The following is a 24365-nucleotide window of genomic DNA, read 5'->3' as shown; positions in this document are numbered from 1 at the left end:
GTCATTTGCATTAGAGCAGACCAATCAGGGCCTTCAGTCAGCTTCCCCCCCCCCCCCCCAATAGTGAACTTCCACTTTCCAGCAAGACAGGGGACTGTGTTTCCCAGGAAGACAGGAAGAGGTCTTGCATGTGTGGAGCAGAGCTGGAGAGGGGTCTCAACTAAGGGCTACTTCCAAGCCATGGTGTTCCACAACGGTGCTGCTTCATAATCCAGCTGTTTGCACTGCACCCCAAGTTGGGGATTCTTGTTGACATTGAATTGGTGCCAATGACCATCTAGTGCCAACAACCATCGGTTGAGAAATGAAATAAGCCAGGCACAAAAGTACAAATATTATATGATTCCACTTCTATGAGGTATGAAGAATAGTTAAATTCATAGCAATGGAAAGTAGAATAGAGGTTTCCAGGGGCTGGGGGGAAAGGACATGAGGAGGTAGAGTTTAATGAATACAGAATATTAGTTTGGAAAGATGAAAAAGTTCTGGATCTGGAGAGCGATGATGGTTGCACAACAGTGTGGATGTACTTAATGTCACTGAATTTACACTTAAAAATGGTTAAAGTGGAAATTTTTATTATGCGTATTTTATCACAATTTTAAAAATGTTTTAGAACTAGTATAGGTGGGATGGAGGGGGAGATAGAACTAGGCAGAGCACAGGAATTTTAGGACAGTGAAAACACTCTGTATGCTATTATAATGGTGGATATTTCATTATATATTCATCTAAACCCATGGAAAGCTCAACACCAAAAGTGAGCCTAAAGGTAAACTATGGACTCTGGGTGGTTATGACATGTCACTGTAGGTTTATCGCTGGTTAAAAATGTAGCATTCTGGGGCCGGCACAGCGGCTCAGGCAGTTAGAGCTCCATGCTCCTAACTCCAAAGGCTGCCGGTTCAGTGGGCTCTCAACCACAAGGTTGCCAGTTCAACTCCTCGACTCCCGCAAGGGATGGTGGGCTGTGCCCACTGCAACTAGCAACGACAACTGGACCTGGAGCTGAGCTGCGCCCTCCACAACTAAGATTGAAAGGACAACAACTTGACTTGGAAAAAAAAAAGGCCTGGAAGTACACACACTGTTCCCCAATAAAGTCCTGTTCCCTGTCCCCAATAAAATCTTAAAAAAAAAAAAAAAAATGTAGCATCCTGGTGAGTGATGTAGGTAAGGGCAGGGGGTCTAGCTATGCACGTGTAGGGGTAGGGAGTATATGGGAAATCTCTATACCTCCCTCTCAATTTTGTTGTAAACCTAAAACCGCTCTAAACAAATAGTCTTTGTACTTGGTTGACTTTAGTTTTTTAATAAGGGGGGGGGGGGTAGGTGTTTTTTTTTTACTGGGGAATATTGGGGAACAGTGTATTTCTCCAGGGCCCATCAGCTCCAAGTAAAGTTGTTGTCCTTCAGTCTTAGTTGTGGAGGGTGCAGCTCAGCTCCAAATCCAGTTGCCATTTCAATCTTTAGTTGCAGGGGGCACAGCTCACCATCCCATACCGGAATTGAACCAGCAACGTTGTTGTTGAACCAGCAACGTTGTTGTTGAGAGGTCGCACTCTAACTGAGCCATCCGGCTGCCCCCAGCAAGGTGTGTATTACTATTAGACAAGTAGGATTTAGGGTAGAGTTGCACTACTGGAAGTGAAGGAGCATTTCATTAAAACGATTGTGCATTGGTTTGATATAGTTTCAAATCCACTTGTTTATGACAAAAATGAAGATGTTTTTAAGAGTAAAATTGTTTTGATATCAGAGCGAAGTAGGTGTATTATCAGGATGTCATCTCATCTGTTGTCCCTGATAAAGTCTGAGTAGCTCAGCTGCTGAGGGACTCCGCTGGGGACTAATCAAACAAAACCTGTGGAGAAGGCATTTAGACTATAGGGAAAGCCTGTGAGGAGAGCTATTCCAGAGTGTTCTTCCGGGCAAGGTTCCAAGCCCGAGAACGCGGAGGGGACAGTGAAAGCCAAAGAGTAGGAGGCAGGACCTATGCTGGAATGTCTTCTGCGTCCAAGGATCAGGAATGTCTGGTGAGAAAGTTCAGCAGGAAATGCAAATCTGCTGGGGGTGGAGTCAGACCGTGGGCTCCTGCGGGAGGGCTAGGGTGTGGGTCTCCGGAGCCCCTTCCTGCTTGGCTCCTCCCTTTACCCTCTGAACCCGTCCATTTTGAGGAGGGGTTCTGGAAGCAGGTACAGAATGCCTGGGCAGGACGCATCTTTGTTCTCGATCGTTGGCGGTGGGGCAGGGGGAGTAGTTTTATTGGTTTATTTGATTATTATTTGTCCAGTTCCATCCCTCTTGCCTGCAGCTCTACAACCCTTCAATATCTGGAATGAGCTCTTGGGCTGCGCCAGCCATGGATACGCGTCCCGAAGCTGGTGTTGGTGAAATGGTAAGTGTAGCTGCCGGATTGTCACACAAGTGCACACCGCGGGCGTGCCGAGTCGGGTGGGCCGGGTCGGTTCCGAAGAGTTGGGAGTAGCTGTGTGCAAAAGCCTATTCTCCGCCGGGAGAAGGGGAGCCCCTAGCGGCCCATGTGTTGCGCCCAGAAGGCGCCCTTCACCTTGCGAGGGATCTGGGGGGGGGGGGGGCTCTCCCCGCGCTGCAACCTTGCAAAACGCCGCTTACCTTGGGGGAGAGTGAAGACACTGCTGCGGGAGCTGTTTTACTTGAATCGGTGAAAGTGTTGGAGTTGGTTGTGATTAGGGTGAGCTGGAAAATTCCAGGCAGTCAGAGAGGCCGTCCGTTGGGTTCTTCTAGAGAATGTGCTTCGCGGTTTGAGTTTGGTCCGATGGGCACGTGCTTCCTTTTGAACTGAGACCGCGGTAGAAGTTTATAAAAGGCCAAGTTTAAGGGAGAGGCAGGGTTGTTGTCAGGAGCAAACCCCAGGGTCTGAACAAGTTGCGTAATTGTCCTTCGTGTACTCCGGGGAGGTCTGGTTCGCGGGAAGCCCCGGGCACAGGTGGGGAGGTGTTTCATCTGCCAGATGTGTATGGTTTCCTTCTGCCTGCTGACCTGAGCTGCCGCAGAATTACGCCTTTTCTTTGTTCCCGGTTGTCCCAAGCTAATGCACCTGAGATCACCACGGACGAAACCGGCGCCCCAGTTGTATTGGTTTGTGGCGAGAAGAGAGATTGCACCCCAGAGGAACCGGCCAGATAGCGGAAGGTTTGAGGTCATCAGATTGAGGAGAAAGGGTAAACTTAAATTTGCTTAGATAAGCTCAGGCTGAGCTGTGTGCAGAAGGTTTATCGTCGGGCCTGGTTGTTTCCTTGGAAACCGCAAACTCGATAAGCTGTGGAATGCCGCGTCCGGATCCGAAACTCTGCAAATTGCAGACTGAAGCTGTTTGCTTCTCTGTCAGAGTGACTTAGTTGCCCCAGCCAAAAATGGGAAGTTCTTTTCTTACTGATCTGATATCTAACAGTCTCGTTTTGAGTAGGCTATGATTTTTAGAGAACAAGGTTTCTCAGTAGGTAAGAAAACAGTATACAGAAGAAGAAAAACTTTTTGCGACCGGTGTCATCGGGATCTGATTATCTCCACCTAATGGATAGCAGGGTAGATTTACACATCGTTTCACAATTTGTGAGCTGCTTATAATATCTAGTTTTGCCCAAGCATTTCATAACTTTGTAATTATTTGAGTCAAATTTCTTTTTATTTTGTAAAAACCTGAGTTAATGAGTGCTCTGGAGTAGTGAATACCAGGGGATCTTAGGACCCAGCATGGATATTTGAATTTTTTGATACCACGCTGTTATAGTTGCATATTTCTTAAGAAATGGAATAAGTATATTTTTTAAGGAGATGAGGGGATACCATTCCGGCTGGAAGAACACCGGTTGTTTTGTGCCCCTAGAGAATTTCGAAATGAAATCTTTCAAATAGGAGTTCCTATTTTAGCTGTGTTTAAAAAAAAAAAAGAAATTCAACCAAGTATATTTAAAGATCTAATATGCTTTAATTAAACGATTCATGAATCAGGCAGCACCCCATCTAGCAACTAGAAGGGAGCTCTAAGAGGTTGTACAAAATGGGAGGTTTTTATAGGAAGCAGGGTTGGGTGGGACAAAGCAGCTATTGACAAAAGGAAAGAAAGGATTCTTCGGAGGCTGGTCATTTTTTCTTTGGGGGAAGAGAATGGCAAGGGATTTATAAAGCAGAATACCTCTTCTTTCAAAGAGGGATGGAGAGGACCCATGTGACAGATTACCTTTCTGGTGCTTGTTCAGAAAATTCCAGACTGGTTGATCAAAATTACGTTTCTGGGAGAGGTTAAAACTGCAGTTAGATCTGATGTGAAATCTAGGTTTAGGATCATGGGCTTTTTAGTAAGAGTGACGCCATTTGGGGCCTGTAGTTTTTCTCTTTAACAGCTGGAAAGTGTGACTTCAAAGTAAAAAATCAAACTCGTAAATTGAGTTGCAAATTCATTATTTAATTGAAAACTCAATTCTGTTTGGTAATTTATTTTTTAAATATGTAATGATCACTGTGTTTAAAAAATTAAAATCATTAGGGCAAACCTTGAAATCTTTCCTCTTTCCTCTTTCTTCCTGGTCTGTTCTCAATTCCTGGCCACCCAGAAGTAACCACTTTTATAGATCCTTGCATATCTTTTCAGGGCCCCTTATTTTCCCTTTATCTCATGAAAATGAGCTTGTTGTACACTCTTCTGCAGCAAATATAAGGGGTTGCTGTCATAGATTTAAAAAGACTTAAGTGACCAAATACACATGTGGGTCTTGTTTTGGAAACGGACTAAATATTTGATTCTATAAAAACAGGCTGCTAGCATTTCTCAGTGTGATGATGTCATGATCACGTTTTAAAAGATTCCTCATGCTTTCTGAATACTATATACCGGCAGTATTTAATGATGAAGTGCCAGAATATCTGGAGTTTTGTTTACAATCATTCAATTAGAGACGGGAAATGAAGGGAGGTGGGAAAAGGGTGGGAGACTGAGTGGGGAAGCTGCGTGAAAGGTGGACCAGGCCTTGGTTTTATTTCATTCTCACTATATTGTGTGTGTTTGACACTTTCCATAATTTAACATCACTGTTTAGAAAGCTTTTTAAGTTTCAATCCAAGTTTGCTTAGTATGTGAGTTTATGAAAAAAATTCATAAAGACAAGAGTATATAAAACTTACAAGTCGAATTTGTGAATAGTGTAGTAAACATGCAGGCTCACAGATAAAGGAATTAGCCACTTGTGTGGGTTAGGAAAGAAAAAAAAAACCTCATAACCCCCTTGGTCAGAGTTTGAATTTCACCAGTTTCCACCAAAAATATCTTTTAGAGTTAGATTTCTTTTAAGCAGGGTGCAAACACATTGCATAGATAGTGTTTCTCTTTCAGGTCTCATAGTCTAACTGGAACTTGCCTTCCTTTTGTTCATGACCTTGACCTGTTGATGTCGCTGAGTTAATGCAGTAGAAGGTCCCAGGTGCGGATCTGTATGACTGCTCCCCTGTTAGACCTAAGGGTGTGATTAGATTTGGGTAGACATTTTTTGCAATGGTGCATCTCAGGTGATATGTCCTTCATAATATATCACATCCCATAAGACATCCATATGAATATAAAAGCTCTTGCCATTATATAAGACACCTCCATGTCTTAACATCCATTAATGTTTGTTTCTTAAATCAGTTGTTTCATTTGGGTTGCAAAATGATAGCTTTTCAATGCAATCATTTCTTCCAAGTTTTTAGCCGGAATTCTGTAGTTTCCTGTCGTCAGCAAGGGCTATTTAGTTACTCCCAAATAACGTGTCTACTAGAAAGGCAGACTGAAGGCTTAATTGTGCCTCTTTATTAACGAAGTTTCAGAATAAGGACTAAAGCCACCTCCTCTGGTGAGAAATGCTCTTTTATTCCCCATTTGACACTCCCTTTTTGAGTATCATTGTGAGTTTGTGTGTTTTTAGTATTCAGTGTGTTTCAGTGAATTGCAATTTTGTGGTTCAGAATATTCTAAATTGGGCCATTGGAAGACTCTTGCAGCTGACCTCTGTATCCTCTTAACAGAGTCTAGGACGGTTTCTCTGCCTTCTGGCACCACAAGATAGCTTGACTCCCATTCTGTATTTCCTGTTCCTGGCTCATTTGTTTCTTTTGCTTCCTGCTTATTAATTCTAACCATTTTCTTAGCATAGACTGGTCAAGGGATCATGCTGATACTTGATTGTAAAGCTGGCTTTTTAAAAACGTTTTTATTTTATATTTGAATCTTTCTTCTCAGACTAAAGATCTTGCATCCTAGCATTAACGTAATCCCTCTCTTCCTGATCCTACAGTGGGTATAACATTTTTGTAAGAAGCAATGACCATGTTACTTTATGCAGTAAAGCCACCTGGTGAGACGTCTGGTTCCCTTTCTTTTTGTATGATGGTCTCTAAGGTTGTGGAGTCCCTTTAATCCACCTTTTACCTCCGGTGGTAAACCTGCTGGCTTGATACATGCTTTGTTTCCGTTTTTCCATTTTAGGGTGTTTTTTTTTTCTTATTTTTGAATATGTCAACACTACATGGTTCCCAATTAAAATCTATATAACAAGGTTATATTTAGACAAGTCTTCCTTCTATCCCTTCTCCTCCACTCTGTTTCTTACTGAGAAGTCTGGTTTGCAGCATATATCCTGGGCCCTTTTTTTTCTTTTTACTGAAAATATAAATTATAACCTGGATACCACATGACACCACTTTGTATCCATAGTAGAAGAGATTTTACTCATTCTTATCCATGGCTCTGTGGTTCTTTGTTATGTGGATGCAGCACAGATTTTAAGCAATCCCTATTGTTGAATATTTGGGGTAATTTCCAGTCTTTTGCTGTTATAAATCACCTTCAACACAGAATTATACGTATATGTCATTTGGCTTTTTGGCCAGGGTATTTTTATAATCCCATGAGTGCAAATACTAGAGCGAAGGGTAAGTGCATATAAAATTTTGGTAAATTATGCCTCATTTGCCTTCAAATTAGAGGTGGGACAATTTTATACACAACTTGCGACGGCCTCTCCTTGGCGTTCCCTGGCCTGTGGACACATCACTCCAGTCTCTACTTCCATTGTCCTGTGACCTTCTTTCCTCTGTTTGTCCAAATTTCCTTTCTCAAGAGGCTATCAGTCATTGGATTAGGGCCCACCTTCTCCAGTATGACCCTGTCTTACCTTCTTTGCGTCTTCAAAGATCCTGCTTGCAAATCAGGTCACATTCAAGGTCCTGGGTGTTAGGGTTTCAGCATATCTTTGGGAGGGAACAAAATGGGTATGTGCTTTTAGGACCTGGTGACCTTCAAGGATGTGGCATTGAACTTCACCAAGGAGGAGTGGGCCCTGCTGGACCCTGAGCAGAGGACTCTCTACCGAAATGTGATGCTGGAGAACTACAGGAACCTGGCCTCCATAGGTAAGGATGCCCCTTCCTGCACCCCATCATGGCATGTGACAAAGCCAAGTCAGGCACCTCCTATGTGCTGCTGAGAAATGGGACCCCACTTGTTAAGTTCCAGAGATACAGCTGCTGCTGTGGTAGGCGTAGGGTTCCCACCATGGAACTGGAAATGTGTCCGCTGCATTATGTTTCTGTTCACTTCGTGGTTAATAGCCTCTGGCAGGTCCTTAAGTGAGTGGATATGGAGTACAGAGTTTTAGTACATTCATGGGGAAAGTGGAGAGTCAGTGCATTCATGAGGAATTCACTTCCTCAGCTTCAGAACCCCTGCAAACCAAAGCATTCACTGTTTCATGCAAAGTCCTGGCACCGTTCCCTTACGTCACGTACTCTCCCATTTCCCAGTGACCAGAACCTCAATCAGGTGAACCCCACATGCTCTCCATTTGGAGCATGAAGCAGGTCAGGGAACAGTGCAGGGGAATCTTCCCCTGCACTTGGGCACCTGAGTGCCAGGCAGATCTGAGTCCTTATGAGGAAGGGTTTTACAAATGATGTAGAAATGTTGATTAAGAATCCATTTCATCTACTGGAAAACAGCGGGGCAGTTCCTCAAAAAGGTAAATATGAATTACCAAAGGACGCAGCAATTCCACACATTGGTATATACCCAAAGGAATTGAAAACAGGTGTGCAGACAGAGAGCAGCACTATTCACAGTAGCCAGAAGGTGAAAACAAACCATGGCATGTTAGTCATCCATAAAAAGGAATGGCGTTCTGATACATGTGACAGCGTGAACGAACCTCAGGCATTACGTTAAGCGAAAGAAGCCAGGCACGAGAGGGCACATATTATACGATTACATTTACCTGAAATGTCCAGAACAGGTAAATCCATGGAGACAAACATTAGTGGTTGCCAGGCGCTGAACATGGAGGGACTGCTGAATGAACACAGTTTCCTTTTGGGGTGATGACAATGTCCTGGAACTTGATGGAGATGGTTGTACAACATGGTGAATGTCTTTAATGCCATTGAATTATGCACTTGAAAATGGTTACTTTTATGTTGTGTGAATTTCATCTCAATTTAATTTAAAAACCCATTTCATCTGCAAGGAAAGCTGAGGCCCATCTATGTGTGTACTTTGTCAGGTACCTAGATTTTTTTTTTTTTTTTTTTTTTTTTTATCCATCCTCAGTTTTTTTTCCTCAGCTAAAGACTTGTCCCCCTTCAACTTTAAAATTACACATGGACTCTGTCTTTGTTCGGATTGGTACGATAAAATGCCACAAATCAGGTGGCAATACACATTTATTTCTCACATTCTGGAGTCTGGGAAGTCCCAAGATCAAAGTGTTGGCAGGTTTGGTTCCTGGTGAGGGCCCTCTTCCTGGTTTGCAGACGGCCACCTTCTCATCACGCCCTCACATGACAGAGAGAAAGAGAGCTTGTTCTCTACCTCTGAGGACACCGATCCCATCAGGGACTGTACCCTGGTGGCTTCATCCAACCCCGATTACCTCCAGAAGGCCCCACCTGCAAATGCCATAACATTGCGGGTTAGAGCTTCAACATATGACTTTGGGGAAGGAAACAAATTCAGTCCATAACAAACTTTTGTCCAGTTCTCTCCCACTTGGCTTTCCCACTCACACCCTCGATCTCCACAAAAGCATTTCTTAGCAACTTGCCATCCATACTGAATTACTGTCCTTACCATAGTTACCCTGTGATACAGTCCAGATACCCTAGTCTCTCTCTCTCTCTCTCTCAGCTTGCTTACTCCTGCTTTCTGCCCTTTCATATTTGCCTCTCATATGTCAAATGAACATTTGTAAAGAAACCACATGGGCCTTTACCTATTTTATCTTCTCGAGCCTACCTTTACTTGCAACAAAGAACTTAACTTTTGTGCCACTTTATTTCAGATGGTCAACATAACACCGAAAAACCCGTCCCTCAGCAGGACGTTCCTGCTGAAAAGACATTTCATGCAGCCAGCAGAGTGTGTCTCATTAGCAACAGTTCCCAGCCCTCCACGTTAGAAGACTTGGAATGCCACAAAACAGAGGAGCCACACAAACAGAGGAGGCAAAAAGTGAAGCAAGTTGCAGTTGTCCGAGAGAAAAAATCTCTGGGTAGAGTCTGTGGATGTCACAAAAAGAGGGAAAACCCTAAACCAAACTCAAAGCTGGTGCCTGCACAGGGCATATACCCAAAAGAATTGAAAACAGGTGTACCAACAGATATAGGTACTCTTGATTCCACAAGAAAATATGTCCCCAAAAATATTTTGAAACAAAATCGTATCGTAATGAGTAATCAAAAAATCTGTAAAAACAGCAAATATGGTAGAGGACTGTGGCAGAACATTCCTTTGGTTCCAAGTATGAGAACTCCAACAGAGCTGAAATCAAAAGTGTGGCTTGATAATCAGAACCATGGGCTTCATAAATATGATCAAATTTATATGGAGGTGAACGTTCATGAATGTGGTCCATTTGGGAAAGTCTTCACTGAAGACTGTGTCCTTAGGGCACGCAGGACTCGGGTTAAAGAAAAAATGTCTGAGTCTAATGAATATGAAAACACCTTCCGAAATAAGCGGGGCTGTGCTGTGCGGGTGCAGTCCTGTATGGCGGAGACAGATAATGAGAATAATCAACATGGGAAAACCTTTGCCCATGTTTCAAATTCTGATTCACATAAGAGCACTAGGATTGGAGAGAAAACCTATAAATGTCAAGATTGTAGGAAATCCTTTATTTATCATTCATTCCTTATGAGACACATGAAAATTCACACTGGAGAGAAGCCCTATGAATGTAAGAAATGTGGGAAAGCCTTTCGATATTCCTTACACCTTAATAAACACTTAATAAAGCACACTGTGGAGAAGTCCCATAAATGTAAGGAATGTGGGAAAGCCTTTCATAAACCCTCAAAACTTACCGAACATACAAGGGTTCACACAGGAGAGAAACCCTATAAGTGTCAGGAATGTGGAAGAGCCTACGTTAATAATTCAGGGCTTAAAAACCATCTAAAGAATCACAGCTGTAAGAGGCCCTGTGAATGAAAGGAATGTGGGAAAATCTTCATTTTTCTCATAATACTGAACACAGGACATATTGAAAGGGAGCTCAGTAAGTTAACATAGAGGGGAAAGTCTTAATCTTCATTCATTAGTAGATATTTATTCTCACACTAAAGAGAAACCCTGTGAATCTAAGGGATATTTAAAAGCCTTCAATGTTGTCTCAAATTCATAGTCCCTCTAAGAACTCTCACCGCAGAGACACGTTGTAAGACGTAAGCAGTGTGGGGAAAACCTCTTTAAACATTCAGTTCTTAAGTTACACATGAGACCACACCTGGAGAAAGACTGATCGTAATAGCTATGAGAAAGCCTTCAGTTCCCAGCTTTTCACTTACAGGGCACAAGTGAGTACCTAGTAGGAAAGAAACACAGAAAATGTTAGGATTGCTGCCTTTATTGTCTCATCCTTCAATGGAAATTGAAGTTCATTATTTTCCAGTTTTTTTCTAATAAAATCCTATAAGATGATTATCCCCCTATGTACCCTTCCAGCTCTGCCACATGAACTATGACATGAAGCGGCTTCCTTAGTTCACTTAGCGTACGTCTGAGCTCACCAATATGTAGCCCTGTCGGAGCTGCGTTTGATTTAGATTTGGGTTGAATATGCTCTATGATGCTGTTTTTGTCAGTTGTTGTTTTGGGCCCAGATTTGACTGCATTACAGTCAGAGTATGTAGTCTTTATATGACACTGATACGGGGTGTTTGTTCTGACTTACACTGCAGTCTCATGTGGCTGATTCTGTCAGTTACCTGGCCACATCCATTCTTCTCATCTTTACAAAGGGTACATAGATTTTTTTTTCAGAGTTAACACTGTTTAATGTTTTTAAATGCATTTCCCAGTTTTCCTCATAACTAATGGTGGGCAGAGCAGATAGCCCTGGCCAATGAAGGAGCAAGTCACTGGTGTGGATTCCTAAACAGCTGTCAGAAAGGACAATGTTCATCACACTTTTTCTCTTAACTAAGTTCCCTTTGCTCTTTCCCTGTTGCTCTCTTGGAAACGGGTGAAATTCCCTTAGTGAGCACAGGGAACTTTAGGGTCACAGTCCCAACACAACACTCAGAATACAAGATTTTTCACTCCCCAGTGGCATGTTTTTGGGTGTCCTATGCAATAGTCTATTTCTAGACTTCTTACATGAAGCAAACCCCTAGTTGGGTTAAAAGGCATTTTAGGGGAAAGTTTTATAACTCAGAGTGAATGCCAAATGATAAACCTAGTATGTGGCCAGTTTTTAAAAAAATGGATTCTTGTGTGTTTCAAAATACTGTGTACTTCTTTGGTGTTGGGTGGGCTCGGTTTATTCAGTACATGTTTGAAGGTCAACCTTGAGTGTTCAACAATCTCTTATTAACAAAATGTTTGACTGTTCTATCTTTTACTGAGCAAGTTTATAATAAATATCCCACTCTAGAAGTGGATTATCAAAATCTTTTGTTTGGTCGATTCTTGCTTACTGTATTTCGAGACAATGTTGTTAGATGCATAGGAGTTTTGGCATTTTCTTTATTACAGGAGTTTTCTTTCTAGTCTATGTTGAAATTATCTTCTCTACCAACAATGATTTTTTTGTTCATGCTCATAATTAGGGTTAAAGTTTATATGCCATTTACCATGAGTAAGTCTTTACATATATCACCTCATTTTGTTGCCAGAGGTTCATGGGGATGTCCAAGAGAGGACTCAACCTGGAGAGCAGTGACTGGGGGGGGGGGGGGGGGGTTCTTGTCTCCATGCAAGAATTCAAGAGTGAGACAGATGCGGGAAGGTGAAAGTGATTTATTGAAAATGAAAATACACACTTGACAGCAAAATTCCAGTGAACTCAGAATGAGTTGCCCAGAGGAAGTCATGATCAGGGTTTTTTATCCCTCCTGGGGCAGGAATTGGTGACATCCCATTGATGTGATTTATTCATCTCCTCCCTGTGGGGGCTCGGGGGAGGGACCCTCCATTTCCTGCTTTTTCTTCCTTATTTGGTTTCTCCAGAGCTGTCATGGTGTCAGATGAGTGATGGGGGTCATAGTAACGTCAATGTAAATGACATTATAATTAGCTAAAGGTCAGGTCCTGGTCATAGGGATCTAGGCTAGCTGGATGAAACTGGTTCTTGTTTTTCTCCCACTGGAGGTACTGGATACAGTCACTTGTTACTTGTGTAACCAGTAAACTCACCTTGTACTAGGGGGTTGTCAATATCCTAGGCTATGTATCCTGCCTCTATTATTCAGCACCACTGCAAGGATAAACACTTTTAGCATCTCCTTTTTTCACATATCATGAGATGATCATTTGATTATATTTTTCCAACCATTAAAAAATGTAAAACCATTCTTAGCTCATAGGCCTGATTTGGCCCACAGGCCTGGTCTAAAGGAAAGAACGAAACAGGCTTTTTCTTTGCTTTCTTGTGCAGAAGACATATAAAGGCAGGGCTCTCTGTATCTTGATTTTTTATTTTCAATTTTTTTAAAATGGAGAAATGTAGCTACCCAAGAGTGTATGGAAATGTACACAGAGTTAAAAGTCAGTAAAGTGATTACCACACACCCACCATATCTTCCCATAAACAGTTCATCATGGAAAGCCTGGCAATCATGTCTGCATCAGGTGGCATCCCCCAGACCCCAAGAGAAAGCCACTGTCTCACGTCTTCGGTAATTCATTCCTGTGCTCATCTTTATGCTCACCACCTGTGCATATATCCCCAAATAGCATATTTTCTGCTGTGGCTGATTTTTATACTACATACTCATATCACATTGAATATTTCTTTGTGCCTTACTTCCATTCAGAGAAAGATTAACCCAGGTGGATTGCAGGTGTCATTGTTTTTCATTGTAATTGCCCTGTAGGTTATTTTTTAGTTAAGTTCATTTATACATGAGATAGTAAGAACCTTGTTGTGTATCTCATGTAGACCTTGCAGAGATTGCTGCTGAAACCTCTTGCAGAGGTCTCCGATGGATATCTGTAAAAGCCACTCTCGACATAGAATTGCTGAGTTGTACAATCCGCATAAGTTCAACAGAAAAGTCTTTTAGACAGAATAAGATTGTATGACTCCATTTATATGGAATTTACAGAAAAAGCAAATCTATGGTTACCTGTGGTTGGAGGTGGGACAGGAAATTGACTGCCAGCTGGCAAGAGAGAACTTTCGGGATCATGGAAATGATCTAAAACGACTGGTGATTGCATAACTGTGTACAATTTATGAAAAGTCATTGAGTTGTACACTGACAATGGGTGGGCTTTGCAGTCTGCAAATTATACTTTAAGGAACCTATGAAGGAAGAAAAGGAGAGAAAAAGAAAGGACACAGGTCCTGGTGGGTGCCCACAGCTGCGTGGTGCCCAAAAGCTCGGCTAAGTTCAGCTTTTGGTGTTTGGGGAAGACCTGGGACAAGGTACCCCCCACTCCCGTGGATGAGAGGACTCTCCAGGTTGGCCCTGTCTCCTTCACCCCCACCGCCTTATTTTCCCCAAATCATTGATTTATCCTGGAATCTGGGTGCATCTGGGCCCCTCCCCATCAGCTCCGGACTGTGCAAAGGGAGCTGGGCCCAGGGAACGGTAGGTTGTGGAAGAGGACCCTGCCTAGAATCCCTGGGCTCAACTCCAAGAGGGGCAGGGAAATGCGGCTTTGAGGATCCCCTCTCCCCACCCCCATGCCTTTGGTCCTCAGTTCCTACAGCTGTAAAATGAGAAATTTTAACAATTGTTTTAACAAACATATGCCAGGCCCCTTCGAAGTGCTTTACAAATATTAATTAATGCTCACGACAACCCTATGAAGTAGGTGCTATCATTCCCATTTTATAGCAGAGGAAACCGAGGCACAGAGGCTTAGCAGGCTGCCCAAGGTTGCACAGCCGGCTGGGGGCTGGGCGGGATTTCACCCGGGCTGTCCCGCACCCGTCGGGGCGGGAAGGCCTCCCTGTACTGGCAGGGTCCTGAATTTGGCATCTTGTCCTCCCCACCCGGATGTGAGCTCTGGGAGCGGGAGGCATTTAATGAGCCTCGTGGAATGAAGAAGGGATGAATGGATCTCAGGATGGCCACATCCCCTTGACCCGAGCCCTCCTGCCGCGCTCTGCTTGGGGGCTGTATTCATGATCCGGCCTCTATTGCCAGAGAACTGGATCCTCCCCGCGAGGAGGGACCAGAAGGGAATCGTCGCGTCGGACCCTTAAGTGGAGGACGCAGGACCCGCTCCGGAGCGGCACGGGCGCCACCTGGCGGCGGCGTCCTGAAGTGCCAGCGCAAGACCCGAAATACTCGTTTTGGAGAAAGTGGAACCGGCGTCGAAAAGGGTGTTGCAATCCGGTATGTTAATGGTCAGTGGTCTGCAAATCAGTGTACGAAGCTGGGGGGTGTCTACCAGTGGCTTCCAAACTTCTCTGATCGTGACGCACGGTAAGAAGTCATTTCACATTAGCATAGTTTCGTAAAATACCATCCTGACGTGCATAATGCTTTTTATTCCACTCTATTCCTGTCTTTAAATGCTGGTTAGATCCTCATAAATTGATTTCCTGACTCTCTGAGTCTCCACTGAGAAAGTAGGATAGTGTTTCCCACTGTCCTAGATTATCCCTTTTTTTTTTCAGCTGACAAAGAGTATGATGGAGAAAGGGTTGGCACCCAGACCACACCCCCCAGTGATATTTCTCCACAACGTTGTGCCGCCCCCAGGGATTCACTGCCAGTTCTGATTTCAAGAGAAACTGGGCTCAGAACAGTGAAAACACTTGACCAAGGCCACACAACTGTGTGCAGCAGTGCGTTTCTGCCTCGCTCCTGGAGAAATCAGTAAATGCTCCAAATTTCACAGCTATTGAGTATAATTTAATTCAGTGTTTTCTCCATTTTCGCCAGTAAGATTGAGCTCCGTGGATCAACTGGTTTTTTTATCCTGCATGTGTAAATTAATGACACTCCACAGCTCAGGTTTAAAAATGCAAGTCTTCATATGGAACAAAATGAATCTGAGATGGCAATATTTACACCACAGAAATGGGTACACTACAACTCAGGATTTTTTTCTTTTCCTGAAGAGCCACTTGCTATGCATTTACCAGCAGAGCACTGGGTGGGCCTCACCAGATGATAGGGTCAGGTGAGGGGAGAGCAAGACTGGATTATCCAAACGGGTGAGAAAAGACTGTATTAATTTTCACGTTGTCATACTCATAATCACAGACATTTTTGAGCATTTACTACGTACCAGATAGTGTTCTAAGGCTTTGCATGTACCAATTCATTTTATTCTCACACGAAAACAACCTCTCTGAGGTATGAACTATTGTCAGCCCATTTTAGGGGAAGGAGACCCACAGTATGACCTTCCTGGATTAGGAAGGTGGATGATGGATTATCTGTCTGGATTTGGTTGCATTACATTTTGACAGGGCACCTAGCATGACTCAAAGACAAGAAAGAGTTATCCATGGCATTTGAATCCCTTTTGCTCCCCAAACCACCCCACAGCAGGAAAGGGACAGAGTCCGCTTCATGTCTGTGACCCTGTGGCAGGCATTAGAGCCATGCACAAATATTCCTTTTCTTCTCTCACAGATATACAGAAAGATTGCACTTCCCACCCGCCTCTGAAGTTAGACATGGTCATATGACCTATTTCAGTCAATGAATATGAGCGGAAGTGATGTATTGTATCCAGGTAAGAGCTTTAAGAGTCATGCAACTTTGCCGTTTTCTCTTTCCCAGTGCCAGAGATTGGCAACACTCCCATAGATGCTCTTCCATCTGCCTGGGACACAAGGATAAGGAGGCGGGGGGCAGAGCCCTTAGCTGACCCACAATAGACCAATAACACTGGCGAGTAATAAACCTTTGTTGCATTAGGCCACTGAAATCCTGGAGTTGTTACTGCAGCATAACCCAGCCTATCCTGACTGATACAGTGCCCAAGTTCTCAGCAGAGCCTGAAATGTGGAGGTCTCAATAAAATGAATGAACAGGGCCATACATTTTCCTCCGGGCCAGAGGTAGAGGAAACAGCCATATCTCTAGATTGCTTTCTCATATACACTTGTAACCAGGCTGCGGTAAAAAAGTCAGACTCTGACCTTTATTTCCTATGGTCACAGGTCATGCTGACCCTGACCTCTCTGCCCCACTGATCAGTACTGGGGGCTTTTGGGGAGGGCAAGGAATGAGGAGCTACAGAGACAGGGACATGAGATGCAGGGAGAGCTTGGAAGATGGAGACGAGGAGCGAGAATTAGAAATGGGAGCAGAAACAGGAGGTGGGGGGAGAACCAGAGAGGTCAGAGAGATGGGAGACAGATGTGGAGACCAGACAGATACACTGAATGGGAAACCAAGGTAATGGGAGACTGGGAGGCAGAATGGGGAGGGTGGGAAACAGAGAGAAAGAAACCAGGAGACAGATGAGATGATGAAGAGCTGAGGCAAACAAATACAGGGACAATGATGGAGAGGTGAAAATGTGGGGCAGAGGTCCAGAACTGGGAGAGAAAGATAGAGGGTCCCGGGGAAAACTGAGATGCAGATACACGGAGAAGGCCCTCCAAGGAGCCAGAGACAGGGTGGGGACTAAGTGCCCCTAGTTGAAGTTCTGGGAGTCTTTGCTAGTGGTGGAGCCTGGAGCGGTGCTGGAGGCTGGGCCAGCACTCGAGGCTTGGCCTCTGCTGGACCACAGGCCTCTACTCGATTCTGACTCGGTGCCTCTGCTGTGCAAACCTCCTAGGCTTCCAAGGCCTCCACTGGACCCCAAGTACCCAGTGGACCCCAGGTAGCTGCTAGAGCTGAGGGATCTGAAGGTCACACGGCCCCCAGCTGAGCCCTGGCTGGCACTGACAGAGCTCTGGGTCCTATGACCTGCACTGGAGGTGGGGTCACCAAAGGTGATATGGCCAACACTGGAGCTGGTGGCATGACCTCCGCCAGACATCAGGATGCCACTAGTCCTGTTGCTCAGGATAGACCCGGGAACATTAGTAGGGCTCCTGGCAACCGCCAGAGGTGTGCCTGAGCTGGTCTTCTGGGTACCGGAGATGTTTATGTTTGAGCTGCTGTCGACCTTCCTCACAACCTCGACCAGCTCCTTCAGATGCTGCTCCCGATTTTGCTCCCGAGCTTCTAGCTGCAGGGGAAGGCGGCTTAGGGCCCCAGAGGAGGGCTAACATCCTTCCCCAACCCCACAGGCTGCCTTTCCCAATTCTCACCGCCTTCATCACTTGGCTCAGCAGCTCCTCCTTACTCAGAGGATAGTCGTCCTTGGCCTCAAAGCCGAGGTGGTCCTCCCTAACATGGGGGTAAGACAAGGGGGCTATATTCTTGGCCCACTAAAGGCTGATGGCTCTTCATTGCTGTCCCCAGAGACCCTTAGCCATGCTCTGGCCAGCCATGAACACCCTTTCCCCTCTGATCTACTCAGGGTCCATTGTCCTAGAGAGACCCTACTCCTCTGGTTCCCCCACTTCATCTTCTACTCCCCCTGAGACACACCTGCCCTCAGGTCTCCAAGAAACCCCAACACCTCCGTCCCATTTGTCCCCTCCCTCCTCCCTCTTGCCCTGTGCCTCACAGATTGTCAGGGAGCTGAGGTGGGGCCATCTTCTTAGGAAGATCCTTGGGGCTCTGGCCCAGCACCAGGAGGGCAGCGTTGGCCAAGCTGGAGGAGGTGTAGCTCTGGAAGGGGATAAGCCAGGGGTCAGCTCAGGCCCATCCCCGTGGCCTGGCCGCCAAGGCTCGGGCTCCTTCCCTCTACTCCCCGCATCCCCACCTGGACGGTTAGGAAGGCCTGCACGGTTAGGAGCTCCACCAGCCGCTTCTCAATGAGGCCCAGAAAGAGGCCGATGTCTCTGTCCCGCATGCAGGTCTTGACCCCCAGGAGGTCATTGATGATGGTGCTGTCACACTGGGCCCTGGTGAAGAGCTGCTGGATCTCTGGGTGGGGGAAGGGGTGCCACAAGCTGTCATGGATCCAGTGCCCTCCGGGTGCCAGCCATCTCCTTCCCTCAAGTCCCCACTGCCCCATTTTATGGAGACAGCAAGCAAGGCTCCAAGATGGAGAGGGACTTGTGCCAGCGCAGACAGCCAGGCAGTGGGCAGGCATTGCTGTACACCTGGCACGGGGCTCAGAACAGCGGAAAGCAAACGGTGAGGGCGTCGAAGGAAAACCTAAAGGCACCTCCCCGCAAAGACTTCTTCACACAGCTCAGTAAGAAGCACCTGACTTCCATCCGAGTCCACAGCTCAGCATCTCAGAGAAACACGCGAGCTCCATGGGAGAGGGCGAACATTCATGGAAGCAACGAGGCTGCTTTCTTTTTGTTGTTGTTGTTGTGTTGTTTTGTTTTTAATACCGGACCCCAGGTACACACGGCTAGATTAATCACTGTCTTTGGTTGAGCCACAGGTCATTGTCATGACCCACTCTCACACCTGGCTGGCTTGTATTTCGTTAGTTAACTGCTTGTTGTTAATGAAATGAGGCACCCATGATCCTGATGAAAACCTGCACCCAACAGCACGGCAGTCCCCCCGGCCATCCTACGCCTCCTCCACCCGCACTCCAGACTCCTGTATATACAACTTCCTCCCGGTGTCCCTCCCTGAACGTCCCCCAGACCGCTCACTCTCATCCCCCAAACCCACTCCTCCCAGGTTCCCCATCTCCTCCTCAGGGAGGGGCCTTACCCTCACCAGGCCACATGTGGGTAACCCTTGTTCCTCCTGGTCCCACGCCCGTGCTCCAGCCTTCCTCTCCATCCTCCTCCCCCTAATGTCCCCATCCACCACCATGCCCTGCTCACAACCCTCCCGAGGCTCCCCAGCACCTCCGGGAAAAGGCCCCACCCAGTGACTGCACCTGGCATCTGGGATCTGGCCCTCTTCACCTCCCACCCTTAGCCTTGCATCCCCCCCTCTGCACAAGAAACCCCCAGTCCATGAATGTACCTCCAGGCCTTGGCCCCACCCACAGGAACATCCCCCCTCCCAGTTTTTCACTTCAATAGTCATCCTTCAAAAGCAGCATCAAGTATCACTGCTCCCAGGAAGCCTTTCCGATTACTCCAGCAGAGCCAGTGGCCGGTGTGCCACCTGTGCAGTGGTACAGGGCCCGGTGCTCAGGAGGGCCCTGCATTTGGTTTGATGCTCTGCTGTTGCCACTTTGAAATTGACAATTTTTTTCTTTTTAACAAGGGGCCCCAGGTTTTTATCCTGCACTGGGCCCTATGAATTCTGGTCACACACTCCACAATGAGTTAGGGCCCCTCCTGCATGGTGGCGCCCTGGGGTTGCAAGTCCCCAATGTCCATATCAGTCTCCTCCCAGCCCTCATCCCACCAGGTCCTGATCACCTAGCACAGCGGCCACAAACGACAGATGGAAGGTGAATCTGCCGATATTTGAGCTCCTACTGTGCTCCATGAGGTGGCTCTCCTGCTTCCTCCCCACCCCCACAGCCACCTTCCTTTCTCTCTTCACCTTTAGCTTTCCATTCGTCATCCCATTTAATTCTCATGACCACCCTACCAAGTATGCACTGCCATCCCGTTTCCAGGAAACCACACGCCAAGGTTCACAAATGGTGGAGCTGGGATTCAAACCCAGGGCAGCCTGACTCTTGGGCTCTGCACTGGAAGGATGATGGATGCAGGATGGATGGATGCAGGATGGGTGATGGATATGGGACGGTTGGATTAATGGATGGTGGGTGGATGATGGGTGGATGGATGGATGGATGGGTGGATGGATGATGGTTATGGGAAGGACCGATAAGCAAGTACACAAAGTCATCAGTGAAATGCCTCCAAGTGCCTGGTCTGTGTCTGGGCCCTCTGCGTGCTCATTGCATCCTCCCAGGTGAAGTGGGTCTGGCGCTCACCGGCCTTGAGCTTCTCCAGCTGCCCCTGTAATTCCTGGGAGAGGGTCTCGAGGTTGTCCGCCTCTGTGCGCACCTCATCCATGCGTTGCTGCAACACCTCCCGCTGCTGCTTTTGCAGCGACCGCCGGGTAGCCTCGCTGCTGCGCGTGCTCTCTATGGCCTCCTGCATCTGCTGGGCAGGGGCGGAAGGCTGGGCCCAGCTCCCGCAGAGGAGATGGGTGCGGAGGGAGGAGCGCGGGCAGGGCTGGGAGGACGGGGTGGGTCTCACTCACCTCTTTGATCTCCTCCTGCAGATGCTCCAGCTCCGAGTTCTGCTCATTGATGAAGTTAAACTCGGCGAAGTTGCGCTCCTCCACTGGGGAAGAGCAGGGAAAGGTGGGGTCCAGGTTAATGCAGACAGAAAAACACAGAGAGGCACACAGAAGGACAGAGCAAGAGGTGTTTCAAAAGACAACACAGAGACAAAGGCAGAGAGACACGGACAGAGAGACATAGGCAGAGAAAGGGGCACAGAAACAGAGCGAGTCAAGGTGAAAGAGATAGCGATGAAGTCACAGAGACCCAGACAGACCGAGAGAGACCGAAAAGCAGAGAAGTGAGGGAGAGAAAACGGTGGAGGTGGGCAAAGACAAAACCAGAGACAGAAGGCAATGCGGACGCGGAGAGACAAACAAAGCGGAGGGAAGATTTGAAGAGGGACCCTCAGGCCCAGGAATGAGACGGGGAAAGAGCAAAGGGGAAAGGGAGATGGGGAAGGCAGGAGACAGATGAGCCCAGCGAAATCGGACAGGAACAAAAAGACGCAGATCCAGACATTCCGGAGAGGACCAAGAGATGCGGAGTGTGGAGGGAGACAAACAGAAGGAAGGGGGCAGGAGGCGGAGACAGGGGTGGGAGCGGGATGGGGAATGGCGCGAAAGGGGGCAGAGGAGAGCCCGGCAGTAAGAGGTGTGTGGAGCGAGCCCGATTCCCTGTTCCTCCCGCGCAGGTGGACCGCGATGGAGCAGTGTGCACTGATTCGGGTGGTGGGGGCCGCGCCCCGGTTTTCTCCCCCGTGCAGGCACTCACTCTCCAGGTACTTGTCCACCAGCAGGTCCGGGTCGCTCTCCCCGGTCAGCTGGGACAGTTTATTCAGGGTGTCCTCGTAGAGCAGCACCAGCTTCTCCTGGGAGGTCTTCCGGAGGCCCTCGACCACCTCCCGGGCTGGGGGGAGAGGGTGCGGTGAGCGCGGCGTCCAGGGTGGCCACTAACACAGTAGGGACTCGGGGGTGAGGGGCGGTGCCGGGATGAGCCAAGGCTGCTGCGCCCTCCAACCGCGAGGGTCGGCTGCACTAGGGCGGTGCCGGCGCGCCAAGCGGTGCAGACCCCGCGCTCTCCAGCGCCCCCTGCAGGCCGGCCCCGGACCGGGTGCTGTGAGACCTGGAGCCAGGCGCTGCGCCTCCTCCTGGGCCCTGGCCTGTAGGATGTGAAGGTGGCGACGCAGGCCTCACCCCATTTCTCGCGCTTCTGCACGATGGCCGGATCCGGCTGCCGATCATCATTCTTGAGCTTGAGGAAGCGGTGCAGGTTCTCCAGATGCGCTATCTGCCGCTGCAGAGTCTGCGCCTCCGTCTCGTTCTGGGCCACCTCCTTGTCCGCTCTCTCCCGCAGCATTACCATCTTGGTCTTCGCCTCCTCCCTGGTCAGGGAGATCGGAGGTTGGATTGGGGTCCGCCTGAGGTGTCAGGGCTGCGTGGGGTCAGTCTAGGGTTGGGGTGTGGATGGGGCAGTCAGCCTGGGTCCCAGGGATGGGGCAGAATCAGGCTGCAGTTACCCTGAGGGCACAAAAGGCAGAAAAATTTCTGTGTTTCTAGAGGTGTGTGAAGATGGGGTTGCGGGGCAGAGTCAGGACCTGAGGGCGCTGGGCCATGTAAGGGGCTGACAGCCTTGCCCACAGAGGAGTCACTGCTGCAGTGCACGCTGATAATAGAAACAATCACACGGAATAAGCATTGATAAGGCAGTGACTGAAACCCCAGGTGGGCAGCTACAGGGAAGTGGGGCCTGTGCCCCTCTCCCGCCTCAGTTCTCAGGGCTGCTATCAATTGCTAAACCCATTGCTAAACTAAGCTTAAGGCAGAGCCGTAAACAGCCTGGAGCCATAAATAATGGAACAATAGCTGCTGCACGGATTATATGGACTTGATCTCCTTGTGGTTTTCGCCCCCTTCGTTTGCATATTGGAACTAACCCAGCCATCTTTCTTGTGCATGAAAGAATTATACTTTGTGGGTTTTGCTTATAAACCTGCCTTTCTTTGTTCTCTGCGAAGCCCAGTTCCCATTGCTGCCTGTATCTGTGTCTCCAGATTGCAATCCTTTTGCTCAAATAAAAGAACGTCTTCTTTGGTTAACCGTGCACAGGACAGCCGGGAGGCTGGGGCATTATTATATGGCCCATGGAACAGGCAGCAAGATGGCGATGAACACAGTTACAGATTGTACTCAGACTCTGAGGGGGAGACCCAGATGCTAAGGTAACTGTGCTGGAGTTTGGGGATCGTGTGGTTAGAAATATAAGAGGCTTGAACCACAGAGCCTCGTTGCAGAGGTAGGTGACATCACCAGCTCTTGAGCACACACCCTGTTAGGACATTGGAGACACCCAAGAAGCCTCATTCACAACCCATTCCCGGCCTGCTTATCTGAAAATGTAGCTTCTAAGCTTTTAATCATAGTGCAGCCAACTGTAAATTCGTCGTGCCCCAAGCCTCCTTCAAAGGCCACAGGATCCAACGTCAGAGTGTCATTAGGCTGGGGGAACAGCAGGCCAGGCTCCTCGGGTGCCTGCCTATAGACCATTCTAGTTCCCACTTCCACACCTTTGCCAGCCTTGGTTGTCTCCACCAGTTTCCTGCGCTATTCAAAGTCCTTGAAGGCTTGCTCAGGTCAACCCTCCTGGGTGGGAAGCCTCCCCTGACACCAGTGACCAGCCCCAGCCCCAGTGACCCCACTAGGCTCTGGTGGCAGCCCATCAGGGATTAGGACTCACAGTTCTGTCTGAGCTTTGGGCTCCGTGCCAGCGTAGGGGCAGGGAAGATGGAACCCGACTTCCTGAGAGCTGCTCCCTGCAGGGGGTGCTCTACATCAGTGTCCCCATGACATAGGTATCATTATCATTATTGCCATGTCACAGTGGAGGTTCCAAGAGGGGATGTGACTTGCCCCAGGTCATCCAACAAGGAAGGGTGGGAGACACTGGCTGATGTGACAGGAAGTGTCAGCGATGACACCTGCCCCCACCCTCTATCTGAAACCACCCTGTCCTTGACCCAGCCAGGCTGCTCATTGTCATCAAGTGGAGGCGTGCTGGTGGAGGCTAGGTCTGGATGATGCAAGACAGGCCAGCAGAACATCACTGTGGGACCAGGGGAGAAGATGGGCCTGGCCAACCAGATTCTCTCCCTCAGGACCTGAACTGGGAAATGCTTAGCATGGGACAGCAGGAAGCTGACACTAGAAGCGTGTATAGTGAGAAGCTACAAAAGGTCATGTTATGAAGAAGCCAAAGCTATGTGTGAGCAGAAGCCACGAGGTACAGTCAGGGCTCTGAAGGGGTCATGGCGGACCACAGGTAAGTAATGACAGAATTGGCCATAAAAAGGAAGTACTGACACTCATTGCTACGTGAATGAGCCTCTAAAGCATTACACTAAGTGAAAGAAGCCAGACAGAAAATGTTACATATTGTGCGATTGCATTTACATGAAATGTCTGGAGTAGGTGAATCCACAGAGACAGGGAGTGAGCTAGTAGTTTCCAGGGGATTGGGGAAGAGGGGAAGAGAGAGTGACTGCTTACTGGGGAAAGGTTCCTTTAGGGATGAGGAAAGTGTTTTCGATCTAGACAGAAGTGATGACTGTACCACATTACAAATGTACTAAATGCCACTGAGTTGTATGCTTTCAAGTGATGAG

The 24365-nt window shown here is 47.5% G+C and overlaps 2 protein-coding genes across 8 annotated transcripts in view; one reads left to right on the top strand and one right to left on the bottom strand.

Annotated features, from left to right (window-relative positions):
- The first annotated feature begins 1982 nt into the window (after positions 1–1982).
- ZNF114 (zinc finger protein 114) lies at positions 1983–12132 on the top strand. 4 transcript variants are annotated; one of them, XM_019752648.2, is made up of 4 exons: positions 1983–2195; positions 2294–2398; positions 7302–7428; positions 9348–12132. In XM_019752648.2, the coding sequence occupies exons 1-4, from the start codon at positions 2004–2006 to the stop codon at positions 10496–10498; spliced, it is 1575 nt and encodes a 524-aa protein (XP_019608207.2). In that variant the 5' UTR covers positions 1983–2003; the 3' UTR covers positions 10499–12132. The 4 variants fall into 4 exon arrangements, with proteins under 4 accessions (XP_019608207.2, XP_019608209.2, XP_074172268.1 ...); XM_019752650.2 differs by having other exon boundaries at positions 2315–2398; positions 9348–11817; XM_074316167.1 differs by adding an exon at positions 3071–3203 and having other exon boundaries at positions 1983–2398; positions 9348–11817.
- A 179-nt stretch (positions 12133–12311) lies between these two features.
- Positions 12312–24365, bottom strand: part of ODAD1 (outer dynein arm docking complex subunit 1) — a 30987-nt gene continuing 18933 nt past the window's right edge. For 2 of the 4 annotated variants that reach the window (XM_019752644.2, XM_019752646.2), the window contains 8 exons: positions 21901–22088; positions 21479–21613; positions 20683–20765; positions 20411–20582; positions 18302–18465; positions 18104–18207; positions 17742–17820; positions 12312–17659 (listed from right to left, as the gene is read on the bottom strand). In XM_019752644.2, coding sequence (XP_019608203.2) covers positions 17120–17659; positions 17742–17820; positions 18104–18207; positions 18302–18465; positions 20411–20582; positions 20683–20765; positions 21479–21613; positions 21901–22088 — 1465 coding nt within the window. In that variant the 3' untranslated portion in view covers positions 12312–17119. Of the gene's footprint in view, positions 17821–18103; positions 18208–18301; positions 18466–20410; positions 20583–20682; positions 20766–21478; positions 21614–21900; positions 22089–24365 lie in introns of all 4 variants that reach the window. The other 2 variants (XM_019752645.2, XM_074316166.1) reach the window with 2 other exon arrangements.

The sequence above is a fragment of the Rhinolophus sinicus genome, linkage group LG11, assembly GCF_036562045.2.
Source record: "Rhinolophus sinicus isolate RSC01 linkage group LG11, ASM3656204v1, whole genome shotgun sequence".
Taxonomy (NCBI): Eukaryota; Metazoa; Chordata; class Mammalia; order Chiroptera; family Rhinolophidae; genus Rhinolophus; species Rhinolophus sinicus.
Note: the sequence above shows the minus strand (reverse complement) of the source record. Positions and strands in the feature narration are given on the sequence as shown.

Coding starts and splice junctions, on each gene's coding strand:
- ZNF114 (XM_019752648.2), top strand. CDS start 2,004: ATGTCTTCTGCGTCCAAGGATCAGGAATGTCTGGTGAGAAAGTTCAGC. Junction 2,196..2,293: donor AGGAGGGGTTCTGGAAGCAG/GTACAGAATGCC, acceptor TTATTTGTCCAG/TTCCATCCCTCTTGCCTGCA. Junction 2,399..7,301: donor AAGCTGGTGTTGGTGAAATG/GTAAGTGTAGCT, acceptor ATGTGCTTTTAG/GACCTGGTGACCTTCAAGGA.